Source organism: Balaenoptera borealis, assembly GCF_965194805.1.
Source record: "Balaenoptera borealis genome assembly, chromosome: 6".
Taxonomy (NCBI): Eukaryota; Metazoa; Chordata; class Mammalia; order Artiodactyla; family Balaenopteridae; genus Balaenoptera; species Balaenoptera borealis.
In genome coordinates this window covers 122,476,007-122,502,888 of record NC_138863.1, presented here as the reverse complement: position 1 = coordinate 122,502,888, position 26,882 = coordinate 122,476,007, and the positions used below count along the sequence as shown (strand labels likewise).

At 40.0% G+C, this 26,882-nt stretch overlaps 1 protein-coding gene and 1 long non-coding RNA gene across 2 annotated transcripts in view; one reads left to right on the top strand and one right to left on the bottom strand.

Annotated features, from left to right (window-relative positions):
* Positions 1-26,882, bottom strand: part of CNTNAP5 (contactin associated protein family member 5) — an 862,652-nt gene that overhangs the window by 614,632 nt on the left and 221,138 nt on the right. The window contains exon 3 of the mRNA XM_082397815.1: positions 6,494-6,687. Coding sequence (XP_082253941.1) covers positions 6,494-6,687 — 194 coding nt within the window. The remainder of the gene's footprint in view (positions 1-6,493; positions 6,688-26,882) is intronic.
* Positions 1-26,882, top strand: part of LOC309631478 — a 571,739-nt gene that overhangs the window by 424,428 nt on the left and 120,429 nt on the right. The gene's annotated exons all lie outside the window — the stretch shown is intronic.

Here is a 26,882-nt window from a genome sequence, read left to right as displayed (position 1 = left end):
GTTTTTAACGATGTCCAACTAGGTAATGAATAGCTGTATTAAAAGCTTAGGTGTATATCTGTGCAAGAGAGAGAGTAGAGGACAAAACTATTAACAAAATTATGAAAAATGTATTTAATAGTATTTTCTTATATGTAGTCTTTGTGATTTAACAAAAAAAAATGTTATAACAAAATGAGGAACACACAATGACTTACTTGCTTTGGTCTGTAGCCAAAGAAGATATGGTGATACTAGTAGTTTACAATCTCTAGCAAGCTTCATTCTCCAGGTTTACCTTGTATAACTGATTGGGGAAATCTTGTATCTAAATTTATTAATTTGTTTGTCTTCGATACCTATACATCTTCCTTTAAGATTTTGCTAATAGCATTTCTCCTAAAACCAAGCAGGACCTTGTGGGGCCTTCCTGGGGACAGACCCCCATGTCCCCACTCTTGTTTGTAGGAAAGCCTTAGCCACCTAGGCCTTCCCTGAGTTCCAAAGAACAAATTTAATCAGAGAAGTGAGAATATGCAGAAACAAAGGAAAGCAGTCAAGCCAGACAAAATAATAATAATAGTTTAGCCATAAAACAAAGTCTAGGGCCTTTAGTTCCTCCTCAAGGGCCATAACATCCTGAGTCATATCCTTGAGGTATTTTGCAGATACTAAAACTCCCATCAGGTGGAAGAAGTTAACTGCATGCTGACTACCAGTGTGTAGACCCCAGACAGTTTGGAACCAGAAGGTTGATGATTGAGAACCCTGGAACATCACCTTATTTCCTCACCATCAACCAGATGGAGAACTGTACATGAGCTGATCACATATTTCTCACACTGTCCTTAAAAACACTTCCCTGAAAGTCACCGGGGACTTCAGGTCTTCTGAGCATGAGCTGCCTGTTTTCCTTGCTTGGCGCCTGCAATAAACACTGTACTTTCCTCCATCACAACCCAGCGTCAGTAGATGGGCTTTGCTGCACACTGGGCAAGGGGACCCAAGTTCAGTTAGGTAACACTCCTGCTTTGAACACTCCTCCTTCCCCACCATTTCCTCTTTCTGCCTTCTTACCTTTATGGATTTTTTATTAGGCAGACCATATTTTGTAGTTTCCAGGAAGCCAAAGGAACTTAAACGTGGTCCCTGCTTTTTCCACTCATCAAAGCAGCTTCCACCCATATACCCCCAAGCACACCTTGACAGCTTCGTGTATCTGAACTGCCATTGGTGCTACTTTTACACATAGGCTGTGTTGCAGCATGTCCTTAATGGTTCTGTGTATTCATGGGAGGGATTAATCACACCTTCAAGCCCCTTGTTATGCCCAATACACAGCACGGTGTTTGGTGTCTCATGAGAGTTGAAAAGATATATGTTGATGGTAATGAGATTCTCACTCTTAAATAGTTTTCTGAAATTGGTAGGCTTAAAATATGATGTCAGACAGTGATCAATACTCAGGATGTTTTAGGCCAAATTGGCAGAATAAATGTGTACAAATCATGAAGATCAGAGAGCCTCTCCCAGAGCTTTTAGAAGGCACTCAAGGGTGAAATCGAGAAACTGATGACCTAAATGTATAATCCATTGTTTCAACTGACCTTTATGTCAGAAAGGTGTTAAGTAGCATATGCAAGCCCTTTCACAATAGACAGACTCCAGAAAGCTACAGAAAATCAGAGACCATCGTATCATCCAGGCCAAAGGATTCTATCAAACAAGACCAGATGGCTGACATATTTGGGAAGTGGCGACATGATTTTAGAAGAGAAAACTGTAAACTGGATATTAATAAAATGCAGTATATTCAGATAATGTACTTCAGGGTCACGGGAAGAGGAAAAGGATCCTGATTAACTTGCCCAAGATCAATCAGGAACAATGTGGATGAGGTGATTTAAAAATAGGGCTCCTGATAACCAACAAGGTCCTAATGTATAGCACAGGGAACTATATTCAATATCCTGTGATAAACCATAATGGAAAAGAATATAAAAAGAATACATACACATGTATAACAATCACTTTGTTGTACAGCAGAAATTAACACACGTTGTTAATCAACTATACTTCAATAAAACAAATTAAAAAATAAAAATAGGTCTCATATTAAAACACACACGGGCTTCCCTGGTGGCGCAGTGGTTGGGAGTCCGCCTGCCAATGCAGGGGACACGGGTTCGAGCCCTGGTCTGGGAAGATCCCACGTGCTGCGGAGTAACTGGGCCCGTGTGCCACAGCTGCTGAGCCTGTGCTCTGGGGCCCGCGTGCCACAACTACTGAAGCCCGTGTGTCTAGAGCCCATGCTCCGCAGCAGGGGAGGCCACTGCAATGAGAAGCTCGCTTACCACAGCGAGGAGTGGCCCCCGCTCACCGCAACTAGACAAAGCCCATGCGCAGCAACGAAGACCCAACACAGCCAAAGATAAATAAACAAATTAAAAAAAAAAAACACACACACACACACACACTTTGGAGGCTGTCTTTGAAATTTTAGAGTGATAAGTAGCAGAATATAAAGGAAAGTAGCAATGCCCATAGAGGAGAATGTATGTTTGGAACATGTACGTGTTGTATGCAGGAAACATAGGCGGATTCATGAAGGGTTTGAACACTGACGTGCAAGAGACACGGGACTGAAAAGGTAATCTGTGGATATAATAGGGACAGTAAGTGTTTCTCCTGGAATATCTTTCAAAATGACGGGTAACAGGACTCTGGTCTCTGTGGATTTAAAGAGTTAGAGGTTCCTATGTAGCAAATCAATTGATTCACTTTACTGAACGTTGGCTGAAGTTGCTGCTCAGAGTTCGAATCTTAATATTTGTGTTATTTTGGCGTGTCTACAAGCCAACCAGAAAGAGATTTTGGATGTGCTAAGATTCTAAAAGTCTTGCTAAGTTTGTCCCCGAGACACCTTCACACCTGATTATTTAGTGAAGTGAGGACTCTGGCTTATTCATAAATCATAATGCATCACCACATGGCTGCTTGGTGGCCTCGTACGTGAACATTGCATTCAAAGCCAGTTCAGAAACTCTGCAAATTGGATTTTTAGAGCATGAATATCTGCTACTGTACATTGGGCAGGTATATTTCCGGGATTCTTTTTCTGAAGTAAAGTTTGCAAAATAAAATAAATCTCTTGAGTACTAGCAAATTGATATCCTATCCAAGGGGTATGCTATAGTTGTATTGCTTGGTAAATCAACTTTAAAAGACATTACAAACTCCATATCATCTGAAAATTGAAGATCTTCCAAAGACCTTGTGAAAGTCTCATTCAAGAGATTTTTCTATTTCTGTGATACACAATCTTTAATTAAGTCAATACTTGGTATTGATGTTTTGGGGTACTGACTTTTTTCTGAAAAGTTAAACCATTTAGAGAGTTTTATAAAACCCTCTTGTTTGGCTATTGCTTTTATCTTGTTTATCAGGATTAACTTTGGTGAAACTATAGTCTGATTTATCATTTTATGTTTAAAAGGAAAAGAAAAACTCTCAAGGTAACCTTTTCATTCAATAACATAATCTGGTGGAAATACCAATGCAAATTAGGCACAAGTCAGATTTTATACATGTTCATGAAATGTTTGGTAAAATACTCTGAGTTTCTGTTTGATGGGTATTCTATAAGGCCTATACAGTTTTAGAGAGTTTGAGAACTATTTATAACATATAGAGATATAGTTAGATAGTATTAGTGCTTTCTCACTTTTAAATTTTAGCAGCACGTGAAATACACAATGGGATTTAACATTCTTCTTCTGGAGTGGGCCTGGCAAAGTCTAAGGTGAGAAAGATAAATCAGTTCTGTGAAAATTAGAAAACAAATTCAAGTGTAGTAAAAGAAGAAATAGAAAGTACAGTTTCTGCAAATCAAGTATAGTCAGGAATCAGTCTTGGTTTGTATTCTGGCATCACCAGTGTCTGGTTATGTGAGCTTGGGTTGGTCTCTGAACCCTGAATCTCCAGAATTTATAACACCTTTTTATGTATATGGAATGGCATTTGTGTACAAATTTGTGGGCAATTGGTCTTCGGTAGCCATTTGTTCCCTCGATTGTGATACGAGGGGACACGCACTGTTTTTCAAAATTTGAGCCTTGTTAGTATGCACGACTTACCACCATGTCCCTGTCCCATGTCACTGGAGGGGCGAAGACCCCTCCCCAAGTCTTTCCTCCTCCTGGGGTTTGCATCTGACAGGTTGGTCCTGAAGCTGCCACCCCCCCACAAGGGCCCTGCAGGCATTGGAAGTGTCTCTGGGGAGGCCTTAGCTGGAACTCACTGCCTTCCTGTGCACAACGGTTTCCTGCCTTCTCTCCTCTGCTCGCCCAGCCTCTTTTGCCTCCTCCCAAAGGCCAAGGCTATCCTGAGGTGAGGAAAGGGACAGGCATGAGAATAGTGTCCTCCCCTCCAATTCTGTAAGCCCTAATAATTCTGCAGTTCTTGTAACAGCCATCCAAAACGTAGTTCAGGCTACGTGTCCAGTAATAATAGGCATGGAGCCTACCGGACTTAGAAAACAGGCCCCTGCCTTCAAGGGGCTTGGAGTTTTGTGGAAGCACAGGCAAACCAACAGGGGCAAGAAAGTAAAATAGGCCTTATGCCCGCTGTTCACAAGCCCAGAGAAATTGTCCATTCTTGAAATACATCCTGACCCACAGGACAGGGCAAAAGCAGGTCATTTGATTCTGAAGAAGATGAAACTCACGGTTTTATAAAAGTTTAGACAAAAGAACTCAAAACTTCAATCTGAAAATCAACCAGTTCTGATTGAAAATGCCAAAGCAAATAAATAACACCACATCTATTTGTCCCTCTCAAGTCAGCATAAAATCTTAAAACTGTGCCTCAAAATGGAAGGTGTGCTTATTCCTCTTTTCAAACTAAAAAAAAAAAAAAACCCTGTAAAATTTATGGGGGCTTCAAAATTGAGGAAAAAACAGAATAGTCCCCAAAAGACTATTTGTAAAATGAAGAAAACCCATGCTCTCCATAAATATTACCACCTAATATTACAAGCCACTCAGAATAAAGATGACTATTATAATATTCTCCAGTTTCAATCTGCCATAACTAATCTTAATCCTCCGTTTACTATTACTTTCAATTACGAATAGTGATGGGTAAGCAATTAACAAATAACAATGAATATAAAATAGAATTTGTTTTCCCAGCAGAGTGAGACCAATACAGAAAAATGTATGTGCAAACAGCAGCAATTTGAAAGTGTAATTGGGATTGATTTAAGAGGGAAAACAATTAAGGACATTATGAGAAGGAAAGCTAATGCTAGCAACCGCTAAATCTTCACCTCCTATGTACATTTAGAAAAAAGTAAATATCTGGTGAGGTTTTTTCCCGAAAGCAAAAGTGACCTGAACCAACACATTATTTTATTTGATGCGTAAGTCTATGAGGTCTCCTCTGGGTGCCTTTTGCCCCTGCCTCGACCTCCAATTCCTCACCTCGTAATCTGGGGACAGCCTTTCACTCACCTTTTGGGGTCAAGAGCTTGGGTCCAGGGCTGTGGAAGGCACAGTTTTTTTTTTTTTATAACCTGGACCAAACTGTGTTTTACATCCAAGCTGCAGATTGTTTATAAAGGCAGAATCATTCTAAATTTTATATTTGTTTTGTATTTTTAACACTTTTAATTGTTTTCAAAACTTGAATAGAGGCAGTTGAACACAATGACTTTAAAGTCAGACCAGGCTGTGGATTACCGGACCAAGATGCACCAACTGGGCAACTTTGGTCGAGGTACATAACTGAGCTAACTGTATCATGACAAGGTATGTAAAGTGCCTGGTACATAATAAGTAAATATTTACATATATACACTACTAAATATTTACTTATTATGTACCAGGCACTTTACATACCTTGTCATGATGCAATTAGCTCAGTTATGTATGTACCAAACGTAAAATAGATAATTAGTGGGAAGCAGCATAGCACAGGGAGATCAGCTCGGTGCTTCGTGACCACCTAGAGGGGTGGGATGGGGAGGGTGGGAGGGAGACGCAAGAGGGAGGAGATATGGGGACATATGTATATGTATAGCTGATTCACTTTGTTATAAAGCAGAAACTAACAGGCCATTGTAAAGCAATTATACTCCAATAAAGATGCTTAAAAAAATAGGTAAATATTTAATAAACACATACTCAGTCAACCAATACATTCTTGTCAACGATCAGACTTCCATGTTGTAGCTCTCTTTTTATCCCTGAAAGAACTGAGGCCCAGTCAGTGAAATCCCCAAGTTACCGGAAAAGGAGGAAAACACTAAACTCTTTGCAACAGACATCCTCATTTCCCTAGGAACTGGCGTCATGCTGCAGATAGGACCTAGATATGGTCTAATTATTTCTGAATGGGTACACAACAGTTATCAAGCTACCGGCAATCTGGATAGAGGAAAAGGACAGAAATGTTCACTGGTTACCATGAGGGCATCTCAGTTTTATTCAGCTGATGAGAAAATTTGTCCTACCCAGATGCTGTCTTCTTGCTTGTACTGTTTCCAGTTGCGTCCTGTGTCACTGAACATCAGGCTGTAGCTCGTCACCCAGTCAGAGCTTCCGTATCTTCCCTGCGTGGCCACTGCTGTAATCTCCACTCTGTTGCCCAGGTCCATCTGGAGCCACTGCTGAGCACTGGAATCTGCTGGGGACCAACCGCCAGTTCCTGGAAGAGGATCAGAGAGAGAGAGTTGCGGCAGCATATCACAGAGCCACGACTGTCACCGCTCACAGAGGAAAAAAAAACAAAACAGTGTTCAACTAAGGTGTCTGTAACCAAACTATGTCTGCCTCTCTTCATCAACCCCTGGTACTTTCTTTTGGAAAATTTTATTGGAGTAGAGTTGATTTACAATGTCATGTTAGTTTCAGGTGTATGGCAAAGTGATTCAGTTATACATATGCATATATCCACTTTTTTTCAGATTCTTTTCTCACATGGGTTATCACAGAATGTTGAGTAGAGTTCCCTGTGCTATACAGTAGGCCCTTGTTGGTTATCTATCTTGTATATAGTAGTGTTTGTATGTTAATCCCAAGCTGCTGATTTATCCCTCCTCCCCCCATGTTTCCCCTTTGGTAACCATGAGTTCGTTTTCTATGTCTGTGGGTCTATTTCTGCTTGGTAAATAAATTCATTTGCATCGTATTTTAGATTCCACATATAAGTGATATCTTAGGATATTTGTCTTTGTCTTGCTTACTTCACTTAGTATGATCATCTCTAGGTCCATCTATATTGCCACAAATGGCATTATTCCAATCTTTTTTATGGCTGAGTAATATTCCACTGTATATATAGACCACATTTTCTTTATCCATTCATCTGTCAGTGGACATTTAGGTTGTTTCCATGTCTTGCCTGTAGTGAATAGTGCTGCAATGAACATTCTCAACCCAATTTTCATTCTCCTCCTCTGTCAAATTCCCTTTCATGGTTTAATATTCATCTCAAATGCTGTTTCCTCTATGATTCATCCTCTCTTTTCTCAGTTATTACAGTTTTCATCTTCTGGGTTCCTAATGGAATGTCACCTATTTTTTTAAGTTTTTTACAACCTTAACCTTTAACATGCCTTATATCCTCTTCCTGACTGGTCTTTCCTTCCTTCCTCCTTTGCTTTCTTCTTCCATTCCTCCCTTTCTTTTCTCTGATCTTTAGCTCTTTCTAAATACGTGCTGTGAACCTGCTGTGGGCCAGACATTCTGCTGTGGATGCAAAGATGCACGATCAAAGATGACTATGCCCTTGAGAGGTTAGTGTTCACTCATTCAACAGATGCTCACTGAGCACCAGGAGGTTGCTCGATACTGGGGAGAGAGAGACACGCAAACAAAAATGTGTAATGTGATGTGAAAGAGAGCCTTCAGAGAGGTGAACACAAGGTTCAATAGGAGCACAGATGACAGAATGCCTAGGTAGGTGATCAGAAAGCCCTAGAGACAGTGACAGTGGAGCTGAAAGCTGTTTCCCCAGCAAACAAGGTGAGACAGAGCAAAAGTAGGAGAGACCAACCCAGGCCACGAAACAGCGCATGCCACATCTCAGAGAGACATAAGAGGGCCCCATCCCTGGGTCTCCTTGTGAGTCTATGTGTTTGACACGCAGGAACATTCTAACATGTAACCAAAGCCTTTGAGCCCCAGAATTTTATCATTTGACACTTTGGAACTTTGCAGAAGATCAATATGAACTCTTGCTTCTTTGGAAGACTTGTGGCCTAAGTTTTCTGTTTTCATTTCACATAGGTATAAAGAGGTCCATATTTAGTCTTCCTGACCCAAGGGTCCACAAGACATCTGAATCCTGAGTGGGACTTATTGTCGAATGTGTATGCCATGGGTGCACCCCAATATTCATAGCAGCACTATTTACAATAGCCAAGATATGGAAGCAACCTAAGTGTCCAAGGAGAGATGAATGGATAAACAAGATGTGGTATATATACACAATGGGATATTAGTCAGCCATAGAAAATAATGAAATAATGCCATTTTCAGTAACATGGATGGACCTAGAGATTATCATACTAAGCGAAGTAAGTCAGACAGAGAAAGACAAATGCCATATGATATCACTTATATGTGGAATCTAAAAGAAAAAATGTTACAAATCCACATATATACAAAGCAGAAATAGACCCACAGACATAGAAAACAAACTTATGGTTACCAAAGGGGAAAGGTGGGGGAGGGATAAATTAGGAGTTTGGGATTAACATATACATGCTAGTATACATAAAACAGATAACCAACAAGGACCTACTGTATGGCACAGGGAACTATACTCAACATTTTGTGATAACCTATAAGGGAAAATAATCTGAAAAAAAATCGATATGTATTATGTATAACTGAGATATATATTATGAATAACTTCTGTGCTGTACACCTGAAACTAACACAACACTGTAAATCAACTACACTTCAATTAAAAAAAAAAAAAAGAAAGAAAGTAGGCCTTTTGTTAAGAACCTTGCTCAGGGCATCAGGTTGGGTGATTCATTAGATTTTTAATTTAGAGGCGTTAACCATTAAGTCCCTTTTGATTTCAACCTGTGCCATTGAAAATCATTTCAGTGATGTCCCAGTTTACATTCTTGCCATCTCGGGAGGACTCAACTGGACCCCTCCTTGGTACTGAGAACTTTCTGAGTCCCCACTGGCTGCCCACTGCAGAGATAGCTTGTCATCACCTGGGAGTGGGCAAAGGGGGCAGAGAACAAGAGATGGGCCCTACTCTGGCCATAAGGCACATTCATCCATTTCATCCCAATAAATAGCTAGTACTGTAGCCGAGTAGGACCCTATGAGGCCTTCCCAGAATAGACCGCCACCAATGTCCTCCGCCTGCCTTTTGTCTGTAGAAAAACTGTAGTCAAAGAATAAATTTAATCAGAGGAATTAGAAAACGCAGAAAGGAAAATAGTCAAGGAAGACAAATAATAACACTTTAGCCATTAAACAAAGTCAAGGACCTTTAGTTCCTCCTCAAGGACTGTAGATACTATTCTGAGCCACGTCCTTTGAGCTGTTTTGCAGATACTGAAGCCTCCACTGCGTGGGAGAAGGTAACTGAATGCTGCCCACAAGCATGTAGACCCCAGACCAGTTGGAACCAGAAGGTTGATGATGCCGACTCCCAATGACCTCACCACCAGCCAATCAGAAGAAGGTCCACGAGCTGACCACACTCCCCACAACCCCCCTCCCTCACCCTGTCTTTAAAAACCTTTCCCTGAAAACCTTCAGGGTATTCGGGTCTTTTAAGCGCTAGCTGCCCTGGACTCCTTCCTTGGTGTCCTGTGATAAAGCTATCTCTTTCTACTTCACCCAAATGTCTGTCTCCGAGATTCAATACGGCACTGGTGTACAGGGGCTGAATTTCGGCAACAGTACTTTTGTTTGACGGCATTTTGTTTTCACTTCCCTGCCAAGATTCAAATGCAAGGAAAGAAAGAGAAGTATTCTTATCCCCTACCATGGAATGTCTTTTATTAAGTGTTTTGCAAGACATGAATACACAGTACTGCTGGTATTCACTAATACCCATTCTCTCTTCCTTCTGTAGTAATAGGACTGTGGAGGGTGCGTGGCTTAACTGAACTTTTCAGCTCTCAGTACCTTTCGAGTTGTGGCCCTATGGACAAGTTCTCTCCAATAAAAATGTGAGTGGGAAGATGTGCCACCTGCAGGCCATCGGGTCTCTTCCCCACTTGCTTTCCCCTTTCACCACTGATGGATGCAGCCGACAAGGACTTAGAAGACGGCAGAACCTCAGCGTGGAAAGATGCCAGATTCCCGCATCACCACATGTAAACTACAATATGAACGAGAACTAAAGACTTGTTTTGTTTAAGCCAATGTGTAGTGGAATCTATTTGATACTGCAGTTTAACCTACCTTAATACATACAAAGTACCCGGTAGAGTAAATAGAGTAATGCCCATATTATAGTTGGGGAAACTGAGGTCCATCAAGTGTAGAACACCTGGAACTCAGGATGCAAGCACAGCTATTTGAGACTACTATGTAACAGAAAAAAATGTTTCTAAAAACCCAGAAAATCAAGAAGGGGTAAAAGCACCGGGAGGAGACATTTGAGCAGAGATTCTGAGCTGCTAGGTCCACAAGTACTTTTTTAATCAATGAACCCTGTCTTCACTAATATGTCCACGATTCCCAATCTATTCTACCCTCTCCCAACTTCTCAAAACTGGCAGGGAGGTCCAAGAAGGAGGAGATATTACATTTCCAAGAAATCTAAAATTGTTCTGAACCTACTGTTTATTTCCACTTAATTTCTCCTGCCTATTTCATGAGACCTCTTTCTTCTTAAGTGAAAAAAAACAAGGCTGTGTAAACTATATGACTTCAACAATATTAAAACATGATAGAAAAGAAATGTGTATGGTGATTTCTTCTGAGTGATGAAAGTATGAGTGATTTTATTCTTTTATGCTCCTTGCATGTAACATTTTCTATTATCAGCATGTCTTTCTTTTATAAACTGAGACCAATTTTTACATGGCTTATTGCATAAAGAATATATGTTGCGATTTGACATTTGGTGGTATAATACAGAACTCTTTGTGTGACCATCACAATTTTTGAAGTGAAAATCCTCAAACCTTAACTATTTCTCTTTACCCCCCTATTGTCCACAACTAGACTCCTTAGTCATGCTTTAGAGTTTTTCCTTCATTTATTCTAATTATTCTTATCATATTTACATATGATAAGAAATTATGTTAATGATGGAAGAAAGGAAATAAAATAACAAGGAACTTTTCCAACCTCCTTGCAAAGAATAAAATCACAAGAGACTGACCCAAACCAAACCAAACCAAACCAAAACAAAACAAAAAACTATTGCTAAAAATATTTCTTCAAGTCTGTCTAAAGAAAATCACATCACCCTTTTGCCCACAGTAAAAAACCTTAGTTTATTAACCACCCCCCAAAATTAACAAAAATGAAATTGTTGATGTTAGCATTCATTAACACATCAAGTTAAGAGTTTTCCAAACCCAGTAGCTTCAGCCTAAGCTCTTAAAATGGAAGGGCACTGTCTGCGTGCTAATTGCCAAGGACCTTTTCCCTGCTGTTGATGGTGTTCCCAGCATTACAGCTAATAGGCAAGACATCCAAGGTTGCCATGGTTGCTATGGCAAATATTTTATTCCTTCCACCAAACAATAAGTGTGTTGTCACAAATTATGAGAGTAGCCTGAAGATACTATTCGCAGTTCCTTTTAAGACACACAGTGCCCACGTTAGCTTTCTGTTTCTGAATTGTTATCTAGATCGAGGTGTAACATACACACAGGTACCTGCGTTTGGCAAGTTACAGGTGTTAACTAAGGCAGTGCTCTCTGTAATTGTGACTGCAATATAAATAATCATGAACTACAATTCCCATAAACCCCGCAGTTTGAATCAAAAGGAATTTAATGGAAATTTAAAGGAAAATTATAATTTTAAGGGAAACGTAACCCCACCTTAGGTTTTGATAGCATCTAGAACATAAGGTCTAGAGTGATTTGCAGGCTATAACTTAGTTTATTCTTAGCACAGCCCAAACATCATACCTTACATGCTGTGTGATTTCACTTTGGGGGAAAAGATGGAACTGAAAGTCAAGAGCCTTGGTTCTAGACCCAGCTCTCCTCCTGAGGTTAGATTAGATGAGATTCTCAAATGTGTTCAATCATCAGAAAACACCTGGAGTGCCTGTGAAGATGACAGATTCCTTGGCCCACTCCTTGCTAACTTATGCAGGGTCCTAACCTGGAAATCTGTATCTTGAGAAAGGTGCTCATGACATGCTGAGTGGTTTAGGAAACACTGGAGAAAATAGCTTCTAAAGTTTCAGTTATACTATTTTACTAAGAAGAGTTGAATTCGTTATTTGTTTCATGGTCCAGGTTAGCTTAAATCCAACATGCTATTCTTGATGATTATAAACAAACAAACAAAAATGCAACATGAAATCACCTCTGGATCTAAAGATGGACAGTCTTCTCCAATTTGATCCCCAATCACCCACCCCTAAGCACAGATGGAAACTTAAAGTCAGACTTACAATTTCCCAGGAAATCTAAAAATTTGTGAATTCAGAAATACCCCTCTTTGCTCTTGATTGGACACTTCTTTTCGCTCCCAGTTAACCCTTTTACTTCTTCTCATCACCCCTATTCTACACACCCTTGGAGTGTTCATTCACTCACAATACTAGCTAGCAGTTGGATAGTCCTTGCTCAGGGCACGGCACTGCCCCAGGCACTTGGCAGACATGGACTCACTCATCATCCCAGAAGCTCTTTATGATTGGTATTATTATCATTATTCCATTTGACAGAAGGAAAAACTGAGGCCAGAATTGTTGGTCAGCTTTTCCAAGATCACACAAGGGGTCAGTGGCAGAACAGGGGATTCAAACCCAGAAAACTGGGACTCCAAGCCCCATTTCTTTTTTTTTTTTTTTTTAATTATTAGCACCTTTTTAAAGTATTATCTATCTATTTATTTATTTATTTATTTGGCTGTGTTGGGTCTTCGTTTCTGTGCGAGGGCTTCCTCTAGCTGCAGCAAGCGGGGGCCACTCTTCATCGCGGTGCACGGGCCTCTCACTATCGTGGCCTCTCTTGTTGCGGAGCACAGGCTCCAGACGCGCAGGCTCAGTAGTTGTGGCTCACGGGCCTAGTTGCTCCACGGCATGTGGGATCTTCCCAGACCAGGGCTCGAACCCGTGTCCCCTGCATTAGCAGGCAGATTCTCAACCACTGCGCCACCAGGGAAGCCCCCAAGCCCCATTTCTTAACCACTCAGCTGTGGGGCCTCTCAACAGCATGGACAAAGCATGCTTGCCTTCTTCCTTCTTTTTCATAATAGCAATTCTCTCTAGAAACATAATTCACACTTCACCTCTTTTTCAGGTCTCACTTGATTCTCATAGCAATCAGCAATAGTAATTTTTTTTCATTTTATTTTATTTTTTTGTAAATTTATTTATTTATTTATTTATGACTGCATTGGGTCTTCGTTGCTGCACGTGGGCTCTAGTTGCGGCCAGCAGGGGCTACTCTTCGTTGCGGTGCACGGGCTTCTCATTGCGGTGGCTTCTCTTGTTGCGGAGCACAGGTTCTAGGCGCGTGGGCTTCAGTAGCTATGGCACGTGGGCTCAGTAGTCGTGGTGCACGGGCTTAGTTGCTCCACGGCACGTGGGATCTTCCCCGACCAGGGCTCGAACCCGTGTCCCTGCATTGGCAGGTGGATTCTAAACCACTGCACCACCAGGGAAGTCCCCGCAATAGTATTTTTAACTTCCATTTACTAGAGAATAAACCAGGTTTAAGGGTCACCTAGTTTATCCAGATTATATGGAGAGGCTGTTTTCCAACACAATTCTGTAGATTTCTCGTCCCTGCCTGAGGTTTCAACATGGACCGAGGTCTTAAGCAAGCAGGTAGTTACTCTTATGGAGAACACTAAGTAAGACAAGAGACCCGCTCCCTGCTCAACCCCATATACCATAGGGCTTATACCTAACTTCACATGCTCAGGTAGGCTCTGTAGGCTCTGCTCATGAAACAGGAAGACTTGTAGATAAGGCAGAAATTCCTCAATTTCTACACTGACTTCCACTTCTAACTCAGAAAGGGCAATGAAACCTGATTGATGTTACACACTGGAAATGGGCACAAAACAGATTATATACAGGTCTCTGCTAAGTGATATTTTACAACTATCATTCTAAAAAAAGAGAGTTAATTTAGTACAAGATCAACAAGAGCTAAAATAATCACATACACATAGCATTGTTAAGCCTAATCTGTTTTAAGCACACTCAGCCTGGCCATTTAAAAAACAACAACAACAACAACAAAACCTAAGGTAAACCCTGTAGAGAATGGGTTTCCAAGATGTGTGCTCTCCCCCTGCATTTACACGAGGCCTTAGAAAGCTACAAGCACATTCTCACAAATGCCTGGGAAGTTAGAATGAATGATTAGCTGCACCATTAATTATTAAACATTTGGGGCCTCTGTAAGCCAAGGTTGGAGATTTTTCAGGGACAAAGCTACCTAGTGATGATAATGAGTAAGGCAGAGAGACTCCCCCATAAATATTTTACTTTGTGTGTGGATGAGTGAAAAGAACATTCACAAACATGCTGGTAGCTTCCTGCACCTTCACTCAGTGTGTGGTTATCATGCATGTATAACAGGACCTGTGGTTGGGAAAGGACTTCTGAGACTGAGAGGCTATTGTCTGGAACACTGCACATCACACTTTGCCCCTGGGCATGTGGGGCAGGACCTAGGTGTTGCTGGATGGCCCTGGCCAGGGCTCCTACACTTCTATCTGCACATTTATTTAGAGACTAGGGAACCTCCTGGTGGAAAAGTAAGTGGGAACTTGACCAAACACCCTATGGGTTTCAAAACAGGTAAAAAACTGTAGGAAGATGTGGAGTGGCCCCAGTGAGGCCAGTTTGCAGGAAAAAAAAAAGAGGCTCATGAGAGGAGATTTATGTAAAGGAGTGAGAATTTGGATCCAAATGAGACCCTGTTATCATGATTAAGGCTGCCTCAGGAGCAATGCCTGGTGGGGGTGGGGGACAGGGGCACTCTCCGTGGATGACTTAGTTTGGGTTCCCCAGAAGTCAATTAGGAGACAGGGATTTCAGGGTAAGTAGTTCATTTGGAAAATGACCCCAGGAAGCCAGGTGAGGGGAATGGAGATGAGGCAGGGAAGAAAGGGCGTCCAATCCATGGTGCATCAGCAAGCCGGGCGGCCCTGTGGGTGAGCTCAGTCTCACTGGTGCAGAATGCACTTTGGGTTGTTCCAACAGAGCAGGAGGACACTGGGGTCAACTTTTGATTGAAGGCGGCTGGAGTGCACGGCAGTGTTTAAGGCACAGAGAGAAAGCCGAGAACACAGAGAAGTCCATCTGTATGTCTTCTTTGCAGAAAAGTCTATTTAGATCTTCAGCCCATGTTTTGATTGGGTTGTTAGGTTTTTTGATATTGAGCTGCATGAGCTGTTTGTATATTTTGGAGATTAATCCCTCGTTGGTTGCTCTATTTGCAAATACTTTCTCCCATTCTGAGGGTTGTCTTTTCACTTTGTTTATGGTTTCTTTTGCTGTGCAGAAGCTTTTAAGTTTCATTAGGTCCCATTTGTTTATTTTTGTTTTTATTTTCATTACCCTAGGAGGTGGATCAAAAGAGATCTTGCTGTGATTTATGTCATAGAGTGTTCTGCCTATGTTTTCCTCTAAGAGTTTTAGAGTATCTGGCCTTAAATTTAGGTCTTTAATCCATTTCGAGTTTATTTTTGTGTATGGTGTTAGTGAGTGTTCTAATTTCCTCCTTTTACATGTAGCTGTCCAGTTTTCCCAGCACCACTTATTGAAGAGACTGTCTTTTCTCCATTGTATATTCTTGCCTCCTTTGTCATAGATTAGGTAACAATAGGTGTGTGGGTTTATCTCTGGACTTTCTAACCTGTTCCATTGATCTATGTTTCTGTTTTTGTGCCAGTAGCATACTGTTTTGATATCTGTAGCTTTGTAGTGGAGCCTGAAGTCAGGGAGCCTGATTCCTCCACTCGCTCTGTTTTTTGTTTTGGTTTTTGTTCTTGTTTCCCTCAAGATTGCTTTGGCTATTCAGGGTCTTTTGTGTTTCCATACAAATTGTAAATTTTTTTTTCTAATTCTGTGAAAAATGCCATTGGCAATTTGATAGGGATTGCACTGAATCTACATATTGCTTTGTGTAGTATAGTCATTTTGACAATATTGATTCTTCCAATCCAAGAACATGGTATATCTCTCCATCTGTATGTGTCATCTTTGATTTCTTTCATCAGTATCTTATAGTTTTCTGAGTACAGGTGTTTTTCCTCATTAGGTAGGTTTATTCCTAGGTATCTCATTCTTTTTGTTGCAATGGTAAATGGGATTGTTTCCTTAATTTCTCTTTCTGATGTTTCATTGTTAGTGTATAGGAAGACATAGAGATGACCAAAAAATACATGACGAGTTGCTAAATATCACTAATTATTAGAGAAATGCAAATCAAAACTACAATGAGGTATCACCTCACACTGGTCAGAATGGCCATTATCAAAAAAATCTACAAACAATAAATCCTGGAGAGGGATGGAGAAAAGGGAACCTCCTACACTGCTGGTGGGAATGTAAGTTGGTACAGCCACTATAGAGAACAGTATGGGGGTTCCTTAAAACATCAAAAATAGACCTACCATATCATCCAGCAATCCCACTCCTGGGCATATATCTGGAGAAAACCACAATTCAAAAAGATACATGCACCCTAATGTTCATTACAGCACTATTTCCCATAACCAGGACATGGAAGCAACCTAAAATGTCCATCAACAGATGAATGGATAAAAAAGATGTGGTACATATATACAATGGAATATTACTCAGCCTTAAAAAAGAATGAAATAATGTCCTTTGCAGTAACATGGATGGACCTAGAGACTGTCATACTGAGTGAAGTAAGTCAGACAGGGAAAGACAAATATCATATGATATCACTTATATGTGGAATCTAAAAAAAAGGTACAAATGAACTTATCTACAAAACAGAAATAGAGTTACAGATGTAGAAAACAAATTTATGGTTACCATGGGTTAAGGGGGTGAGGGATAAATTGGGAGATTGGGATTTACATATACACACTACTGTATATAAAACAGATAACTAATAAGGATCTACTGTATAGCACAGGGAACTCTACTCAATGCTCTGTAATGACCTATATGGGAAAATAATCTAAAAAAGAGTGGATATATGTACATGTATAACTGAATCACTTTGCTGTACACCTGAAACTAACACAACATTGTAAATCAACTATACTCCAATTAAAAAAAAAATAAGAAGGCAGAGAAGTGAAAGTGTAATTATTGGGGTTGAAAGTGGTTCTGTTGGGGACATCCTTAGGGCTCCCCTCTGATCCCCTTTAGCAGATGGAGGTGCCCCCAGCTACATGCTGCCTGACAACTAGAGCTGTCTGTTCCCTCCTCCAGAGATTGACCCTTGACCAAACAGAAGCCTTTTTGCCTGGGAAGCTACCACTTTCCGTCCCCATCACTACCAGTGATGGGCGGATACAAGGTTCAGAATGTGGTTCCCAGTGCTTCAAGGCAGACTGATATTCATGGTGCAATCTGTGGTCCAGAGCTTCCCCTTGGCATCCGAAGGAAGCTAGACTTCAGTTGAAACCATATATCTTGCTGGCTTCCTCCACCACCTGCCGCCTTCCAGCTTAACCTGTCTCCAGAGATCACTACCCCCCAAATAATTTGAACAGGAATTTCCATCTTAGCTCAGCTTCTAAGATCTTGTTCTTGTACTGAAGTGGTGAGGTCCAAGTAATAGGAGCACCAACGGCCTCTGTGACAGTGCGTGTCCTTGGCCACACACCTGTGTGTCTGCCTGTGTTTGTGGAAGACAGCTGTGTTATTGCTCTGAATGGTTCCGATACTCATCACTCAGACAGTTCCTCTGTGATGTCCTGCTATAACTATCTTCCCTTGTGAAGAGTAGAGCCCTGACGGTCCTCATGGCTCAGAAAAGTGTATCTGGCTGCACATTTCAGAGTTCAGAAGTGACACAAGAAGTGAGGAAGTTCAGCAGGAGGGCATGTGGAATTCAGAAAGTGTGAAGTTTGGTCCCAAAGTTTGGTCTCACATTTATGGCCCTTGCAGGGCAAGGACTGATTCATATACACATAAAAACACCCTGGCATTTTTAGAAACTTAGGTAAGAGGGTCGTGAATAAAAAACTTGGAAAGGTTCTAGAACTATGCTGTTCAATATGGTAGCCAAAAGCCACCTGTGGCTATTTAAATTTAAATTAATTTAACTTAAATGAAAACTTCAGTTCCTAAGTAGCACTAGCCATATTTCAATAGCCACATGTAGTTAGTGGCTACTTTGTTAAGCAGCACAGCTATAGAATAGTCCATCCTTGCAGAAATTCCTATTGGCTAGCACTGCTCTAGAATTTCTCTTATAAACTGGTGGAAACTGAGTTCTATTTTAATTTGGCAAATCAATACAATTTAATTCTATCCATCGGCTGCTCAGGCCTAGAGGAGGTTTAGTGGATTATTTATTCCTCATTTAATGACCATATGATTATTGAGTTCCACCCATGAGTAAAGCAGTGTAGAAGATTGAGCGGCCAGATAAGACACTCTTTCTGTTTTCAGGCATATAGAGAAAACAAACAAACAAACAAAAAACACGACTCTCCCAAGATCTTTGAAGGGAAAATGGAGAAGTGGCATTGAAAGTCATTTAACACTGCAGATCTCATATTATTGACATTATCACTTAAAACTTCTCTTTCGTGAACAGCATGCATTTTGCACAGCTGAACATGTTATACTTATCTTGGTTTCCTGAGGTCATTTTGTTTGAAAGATCGTGCCCAGTCTAAGTCTCATGTCTGAGTTGAGTCACTTACTCTGTGACTTTCAGAAGTAATTTCTCTACTTCTATGAAAATAATACAGTTAATGTCTCCTTTACCAAGGATCGAGATAATATATGTCAACACATAGATTTCATGACTGTGGGCACAAAATGTATAAGTAGCAGTTGGTCATTGTTACCCCAAGAGTGTCATCTTGGATTAAAACAAACAAACAAACAAACAAACAAAACCTCTGGCCTCAGTTCAAATTTCCATCAGGAAATTACTTCTTTGATTGCAAGATGGGCAAGATAACCCAGCAAAATAGCAAGAGATATAACTTGAGAGAGAGAGGAAGAGACATCATCATTTATTCTCTTACTCTACATCAAATTATTAGTCTAAAGCCAGTCAAGGTAATTCCATCACCTTCAACTGTGATTGGGTTCTGAAGTGAACAGAAAATCTGCTGGTGATTCAGCAGAGGAGTGGTTGGGTGAGCTTGGGTCCGGGAAGACTTTCACTGCCGCAAGCAGTGGTCCACAGTCCTTAGCACATCACAGTCACTCACAGAGCTTGGAACAATAGGGATTTCTGGGTCCTCCTGCAGGAGTTTCTGATTCGGGTGGGGGGGGGGAATAAGTCCAGACAATCTGCATTTTCTAACACATTTCTAACACATTCTAACACATTGTACTGTTGTTCTGAGGAATCACAATTTGATGGCTTAAAGGTAAGCCATGGTCTCTTTGTTTCTCAGAACTTTGTTGAGTCTGGCTGAGATGTTGGGAGGCTTATTAGCTCCGGAATGATTCTGATACTGAGGATGACATCGTTGAACTGAATTCATCAGCCCTGGGGCCTGTCCTCAATGAGGACTTCCTTTTATGTAGAGTAATACGTTTTATTTTTCATTCTTTTAAAAAATGTAAAACAAAACACAGATACAGAAAAATCTCACCAAACAAATATTTAGCTTAAATTATTACAGGATAAACACACTTTTAACTACCACAGTGTTCAAGAAATAGAAATACAGACACCTCTCAATCTCCATGTGCCTAATAATTTAATGTTTATTCAAGCTAGTGATTTTTTTTCACGCTAGTGAGTTTTCTGTTACTTACACATAAAATTACCCTCAGAAAGCTATCCCAGGGGTAATATTTGATTGCTCTGGATATGCTTGTGGAAGAGATTTATTAGAAGCAAGTCCTTAGCAAAACTAATGATAAGGATTCTTTTATAAAATCTAGATTTTTATCAAATATGTACACTGATTAGAAAAACAAAGCCCAGACACAATCAACTGATTGCATAAACGAATACTATAAGTCAGATAAGTACAGTTTGAAACAGTCGAAGTGGGCCCTAAGGAAGGGAGAGCCCTAGGATAAGGGGCATTTGAACCTGAATCCTGGAGAAAGATGAACTGAACATTCATAGCAACTCCTGTTTTCTGATTCCTTAGAGTTGGTTATATGTTACCATTTTCAGTCCATATGGTGGATTCAAAAATCCTCAGCTGATCTTTTCTTGTTTATTGAAATTTGATAGGTATTTATAAAGTTCCCTTAAAGGATTCTTTTTTTTTTTTTTCAAGCTATGGAGCTGGACCTTTTTTTTTTTTTAACTGGAGTAATATTGATTTAAAATGTTGCGTTTTTTGTAGGTGTACAAAATCTTTTTTAGTTATGCATATACATATATCTACTCATCTTTGGATACTTTTTTTTCCCAGTGACTTTATTTATTTTATATTGGAGTATAGCTGATTAACAATGTTGTGATAGTTTCAGGTACACGACTCTGTACAGCAGTGATTCAGTAATATGTACACATGTATCTATTCTTTATAAAATTCTGTTCCCATTTAGGTTGTTACATAGTATTGAACAGAGTTCCCTGTGCTATACAGTAGGTCCTTGTTGGTTGTTGGTTATCCTTTTTAAATATGGCAGTGTGTACATGTCAGTCCCAAACTCCCTAACTATCCCTTCCCTTCACCCTTGCCCCCCAACCCCAGTAACCATAAGTTCATTCTCTAAGTCTGTGAGTCCATTTCTGTTTTGAAAATACATTCATTTGTATCATTTCTTTTTAGATTCCATATTTAAGTGATATCATCGATATTTCTCTTTCTCTGTCTGACTTACTTCGCTCAGTATGACAATCTCTAGGTCCATCCATGTTCCTCAGCTCATCTTTTTATAATGTATTTATTTACATATTTATTTTTTCTTAGCTCATCTTTTTTAATGTCATTTCCACAATGTCTTAGGTGAAAGACATCTTCCAGAGGGATTGAGTAAATGGATTGGATTGAGTACATCCTACCTAACTACTCCACGTTAGACAAAGCAAGAGTATCCACCATATAATATACTATTCAAACGCAACTTATTTCCACCTGGGTGTGACACTCATTGTGAATACAGTAGTACACTGCCGATCATTAGACAAGTATATGTCATGAATTATCCTGCTCTTAATTCCGTTACTACATTTTTAAGTTACGATGTTTAAGTTAAAAGCAATGAACTGAGGAATTGCAAAGGGCCTTGTCTCTTGGCAAAGTATTAGTTTAGCAACGTCAGACTGGTGATTCACTGAGCTGATATTTTAAAGGCTGCCTCTTACACATATATACAACAGAATATTACTCAGCCATAAAAAGAAATGAAACTGAGTTATTTGTACTGAGGTGGATGGACCTAGAGTCTGTCACACAGGGTGAAGTAAAGTCAGAAGGAGAAAAACAAATACCATATGCTAACACATATACATGGAATCTAAAAAACAAAAAAAGTTTCTGATGATCCTAGGGGCAGGACAGGAATAAAGATGCAGACATAGAGAATGGACTTGAGGACACGGGGAGGGGGAAGGGTAAGCTGGGACAAAGTGAGAGAGTGGCATGGACATATATACACTACCAAACGTAAAATAGATAGCTAGTGGGAAGCAGCCGCATAGCACAGGGAGATCAGCTCGGTGCTTTGTGTTCACTTAGAGGGTTGGGATAGGGAGGGTGGGAGGGAGATGCAAGAGGGAGGAGATATGGGGATATATGTTTATGTATAGCTGATTCACTTTGTTATACAGCAGAAACTAACACACCATTGTAAAGCAATTATACTCCAATAAAGATGTAAAAATAAATAAATAAATAAAGGTTGCCTCTTAGAAATAATACCCACTTGGCTTTTCAAAGGAAGTGACCAGTCATTGGGAGCAAAATAAAGGGTGAATTGCATGGGTTTATCTATCACTCTCTATGTGGCAAATATTGATGTTTAGACTCTTTGAAGCATTATATTATTAGTGAGCAAAAGTATTCGTAAGATTCCTCCTTCCCCTCTTAACATCGTTTTCTATTGTAATGATCCTACCTGAATAGAGAAAGGGTCATCACATGTGATTTGTCTACATTTGAGACAGTGTCCCAAGGCTCCTATTATATAGCAGAAGATTTCTATCCTGTATCCCTCAGTGATTCATAGCTGTCCTAGTAAGAGAATAAGCCTTGGGCATTGTTTAAATATTTAGGTCAGGTTAGTTTTGCCCACAGGCATATTAGACCACAGTATGATTTTCAGGGGCATGGAGTTCGTGTCTCTCTTTCTTCCTTGATGTCTAAATATCCAGTCTTTGTGGTTAAAATACTGACAACCCCAGTTGAAATGCCAAAATTACCTAAAAGAGTTGACTATCATGTCAACAACACCTTTACTCAGGTTAAGATCTCTGATCAACATGAATACAGTGAACATGGGGTAGACAGAATTCGTTTCAAATATAAGTCCTACCAACAACTAGCTGTATATCCTTAGATCAGTGACTTGACCTCTCTGAGTCTCTTTTGTAATCTTTAAAAATATTAATAATACCAACCATCTTAGAGTACTGACGTGATGATAAAAATAAAGCTGAAGTTTCTATTTTCCAGCATGATTCCTTATTCATAATGACTTAGCCAACTTTGATTAAGAATTGAAGGAGTGGGAGTTTCAGGGACGGGCCAGCACAGTGCATCTCAAATTCGAACGTGTGGATGCAACAGCTGTTAAAGCACAGGTTCTGATCCAGAAGTTTTGGAGCAGAGACCGAGATTCTGCATTTGCAACAAGCTCCCAGGTGATGCCCATGTTACTATGCAGAGTCCACACTTCGAGAAGAGAGGGCGCATATAAGGCAACAAAGGAAAGCATAGAACCTGATGTCTGCCATTCCTGGGGGCAGCCAGGACAGGAGAAAAGAAAGAAAAGGTGCTGAAAAGAAGGAGAAAGCCCTTCAAAGGGAGAGAAGGGAATCCAGTGACAGATTTCTATACACCGCATGGTCTTTTTGAACAGATTAGATTGTATCCACATCACGTCTGGCTCAATCAATCCAGATGGGACCCTCTTTTGCAAGCAGGCACTGTAGTGCTGCCGATGAAATTGGGTCCTCGGTATTGTCACCTAGCTAATCAGGAACAAGTCCCCAGACAGCTGATATCATGCTAATTGTGAAGACCCTGCTTCCTGAACTGTTCCCAATCCACACCTCTTCAGGAGGGACCAGACACCAAAATGAAAACCAAAGCCCTTCATGGGTCCTTAGCTTTTTGCAACCGAAGCGCTGCCCAAGGGGGAAAGAAAAAACGTGCATCGATTTTGTGCCAAAAGGAGGAAAGATTTTTAGGTCTCTCCATTCGTTCATGAGCCCAGGAAGCTGAAAATGCCTTGACATTGAAAAAAATCAAAATCTCCATGGCAACAAAGTTGTCATGCCAGAAACATGATCTCAACTTACACAGGCAAGCATCTCAAAAATATAGTGAGTGAGGAAGAAGAACTAAAATTTCAAAATTCTATTGGTGGTGGGGGGAGGGAAGGATGGGAAAGAAAAATACAGACCTTTCCTCTCATGGGGCCGAAGATGTCCATTCCTATTTGCCTTCTAATCACATAAAGTAAAAACTTCCCCTCACTCTCAAGCAGCTCTAACCCACACAGGGGAGGCTTCATGCTGTGTCACCAACTCCTGAGTTTCCTGCCGACAGTAAGGGCTTCTCACAGCCCAGCCAACTTTAAGCCCAGATCAAAAGCTTTCTTGCCACAAAACAAATCACATCTGACAAAATCAGATCCCGCCTAAGCCACAATTATACATATTGACTTGGCAACCTCCGTTAAGGGTGATCTGACCCCCAGTTTAACGTCTTTTGTCGTTTCTTTCAAAAGTAATTAGCTCTCTTCTTTGCTTTTTCTTTCTTTGTGTGTGGATAAAATGTGAGGAGTGTCTGAAAGTGAGAGAACAAAAATTCCATTTGGCCGATTTCTTCCTTAGATGAGATAGCAGCGTGAAGACTATTAGTGGGTTTTAACCATCTAATCTCTCTCCTGGTCCAGTGAGTTGCCCAGACCTTGGTGGCCACAGCAGTACCTAAGGTCAAAGGCTGTTTCCAAGGGTGTGTTTTCTAACAGAAAGATGAGTTCGTCACCGACAGAACTCAGACTTACTTTACTCAGGGTCCGAGGGTACTCATGAGCATGCCTGTCCTATATTTTTCTTTTCAACTTTTGTGTTGATCTCTGCTTGGGATATGACATCCTTCCCAGCTGTGCCCCTCTTCTTCCTGGTGTAGGTCAGAGATGTGTACGCTTGAGTTCTGAGCACACAGTGGAGGCGAAGTGGTCCTTAATTACCTACGTTCAGTGTATGCCACAGGTGTATATGATTCCCAGGGGATGTGGCAGTGTTAAGTTGGTGTCTGAAGACCTGCAGGGCCTTTATCTTTGTGAAATAGTTCAGCAGTGAGGAGCTGGGAGGATGCCACTGAGCCCATTCAATTCAGTGAGGAAGACTTAGCTTTACGGAAGTCAGGAGTTTTACAATGTGGATTTCATCTGCGGTGGAAAACCAGGAAGTTCCTTGACAAGTGCATGGAAGGCTGAATGGGGTAGAGTAGAAGGAAATCATGAAATATTGAGATAAGGGAGTAAATGAATGAATGAATGGAGTATATTAAAAAAAATCCAAAACTTGGAAATCAAAAGAGAGTTAAGTTTGATCTTTCAACATTATCCTGGGGCAATTTTTAACAAGTCTACTCAATGATCATTTAATTCTCAAGGAGAATGTACCTGTCATTGGGTTTTACTATTCATTGACTCATTAGACCTTAGATATTATGAAGCTACATGTTAACCCATAAATGTTTGTCCAATAGAGAAGACATTACCCCCCAATTTTTATTATCCCCTAAGACATTAACTAGTTTTGAATCCACCTAGAAATTTTATTCTCATAGTCTTTTCTTTCCTCGCTGTGCCATGGCATTTTTATCTGTGAAATCGAGATAATAATAATAATAATACCTACATGGAGGGTAATTGTGAGAATTAAGTTGATGTGCCTTAAGGGCTTAGAACAGTTATGGCTCATAGTAAGTGCTATATTGTTGTGGTCTTTAGCTGTATGCTGGTAGGTATAAGCTGCTAACAGAAGGATTATGAACTAGGCATAGGATCCATCCATTCAGGGAGGAGCCAAGCCTGATAATGACAGTGTTAGGAGCAATTATTTAGCATCTGGCTGTGAACTTGCTGTTAAAAACACTATACGGAAAATTCAAATTGAAAGAAAGATGTTCTTTGAAATTTCCATGTATATCCGACATTATCGTAGATTTCAAACCAGGTGGAACAGTTTGCTCTTTGGGGTATATTTGCTGTCTTTCCTTTTTTAAAATAAAAAGGAAGTTTTAAAGGAGGACATGTAGAAAAAAAGGGTTCATTAGACAGGGCTCTAAGTACTTCTAGGCCATTTCAGTGGACAGACAGCACATAAGGTTGTTTTTAGATGAAGACAAATAAATTATTACTTTATACTGATATTTTTCAATGTAAATTAAAAATTACAGCTTTCTCAACTTTCTAAATTTTATTTTAGAAAACATGACAAATGCTTCTTAATATCATTAACATAATAGCTTTTGTTTTATTATAATTACACTATGTACGTTTATAGTCTATGTGTGTATTATATACATATGTGTATATGTACACATATACTACTATACACATACATATACACATACATATACATGTATATGCATTGTGTATATATTCTATTACATATGGATTGTGTATATATATGTGTGTATATATATATATATACACACACACACACACACACACACACACACACATATATACACACACACACACACACTGGTTTTATATATATATATATATATATATAAACAACCATGGATATATCTACCTTTTTCTATATAAATGACTGACTCTGTATATATCCAACCATATGTATATAATTAGCTCTCTTTATATATCCTACTATATACATATGTGTGTATAAAAATACACACAACACATCATTTATATTGTGTATATATGTATATATATGATAAAATCAATATTATCACTAACCACAAATATTAGCTATTCATTATATGGTAATTTGTGTTATCCATGTATACTTTTTATGAGTAGGATTTGTACCTATTTTTACCAGCTATGTGCCAGAGTTTTAGTACAATGCCTGGCACATAGTAGGTGCTCAGTAAATATTAATGGAAAGATTTGTTATTCACGAATTCCAATCTAGTAACTTGCAACTCTTGTGGCATTTTAGAATCACTGGGAAAGCTTGTATTTATTTAATTTATCAATATTCATTCTTGGGTCCCACTCCAGACAATTAATTCAGAATATCTGGGAGGTAGGACTCAGCATCGCTACTTATAAAGCTCTCCTATTTCATTTCCTTTAAGGGCAACGGTTGGCCCTGTGAATGGACCTGTGCCGCATGATGAGTTCTAGACCAATGCATCCCGACTCTCCAGCTGTATCTCCTGTCTGGCCTTCCTGATTTGGACTCTAGTTGGGAG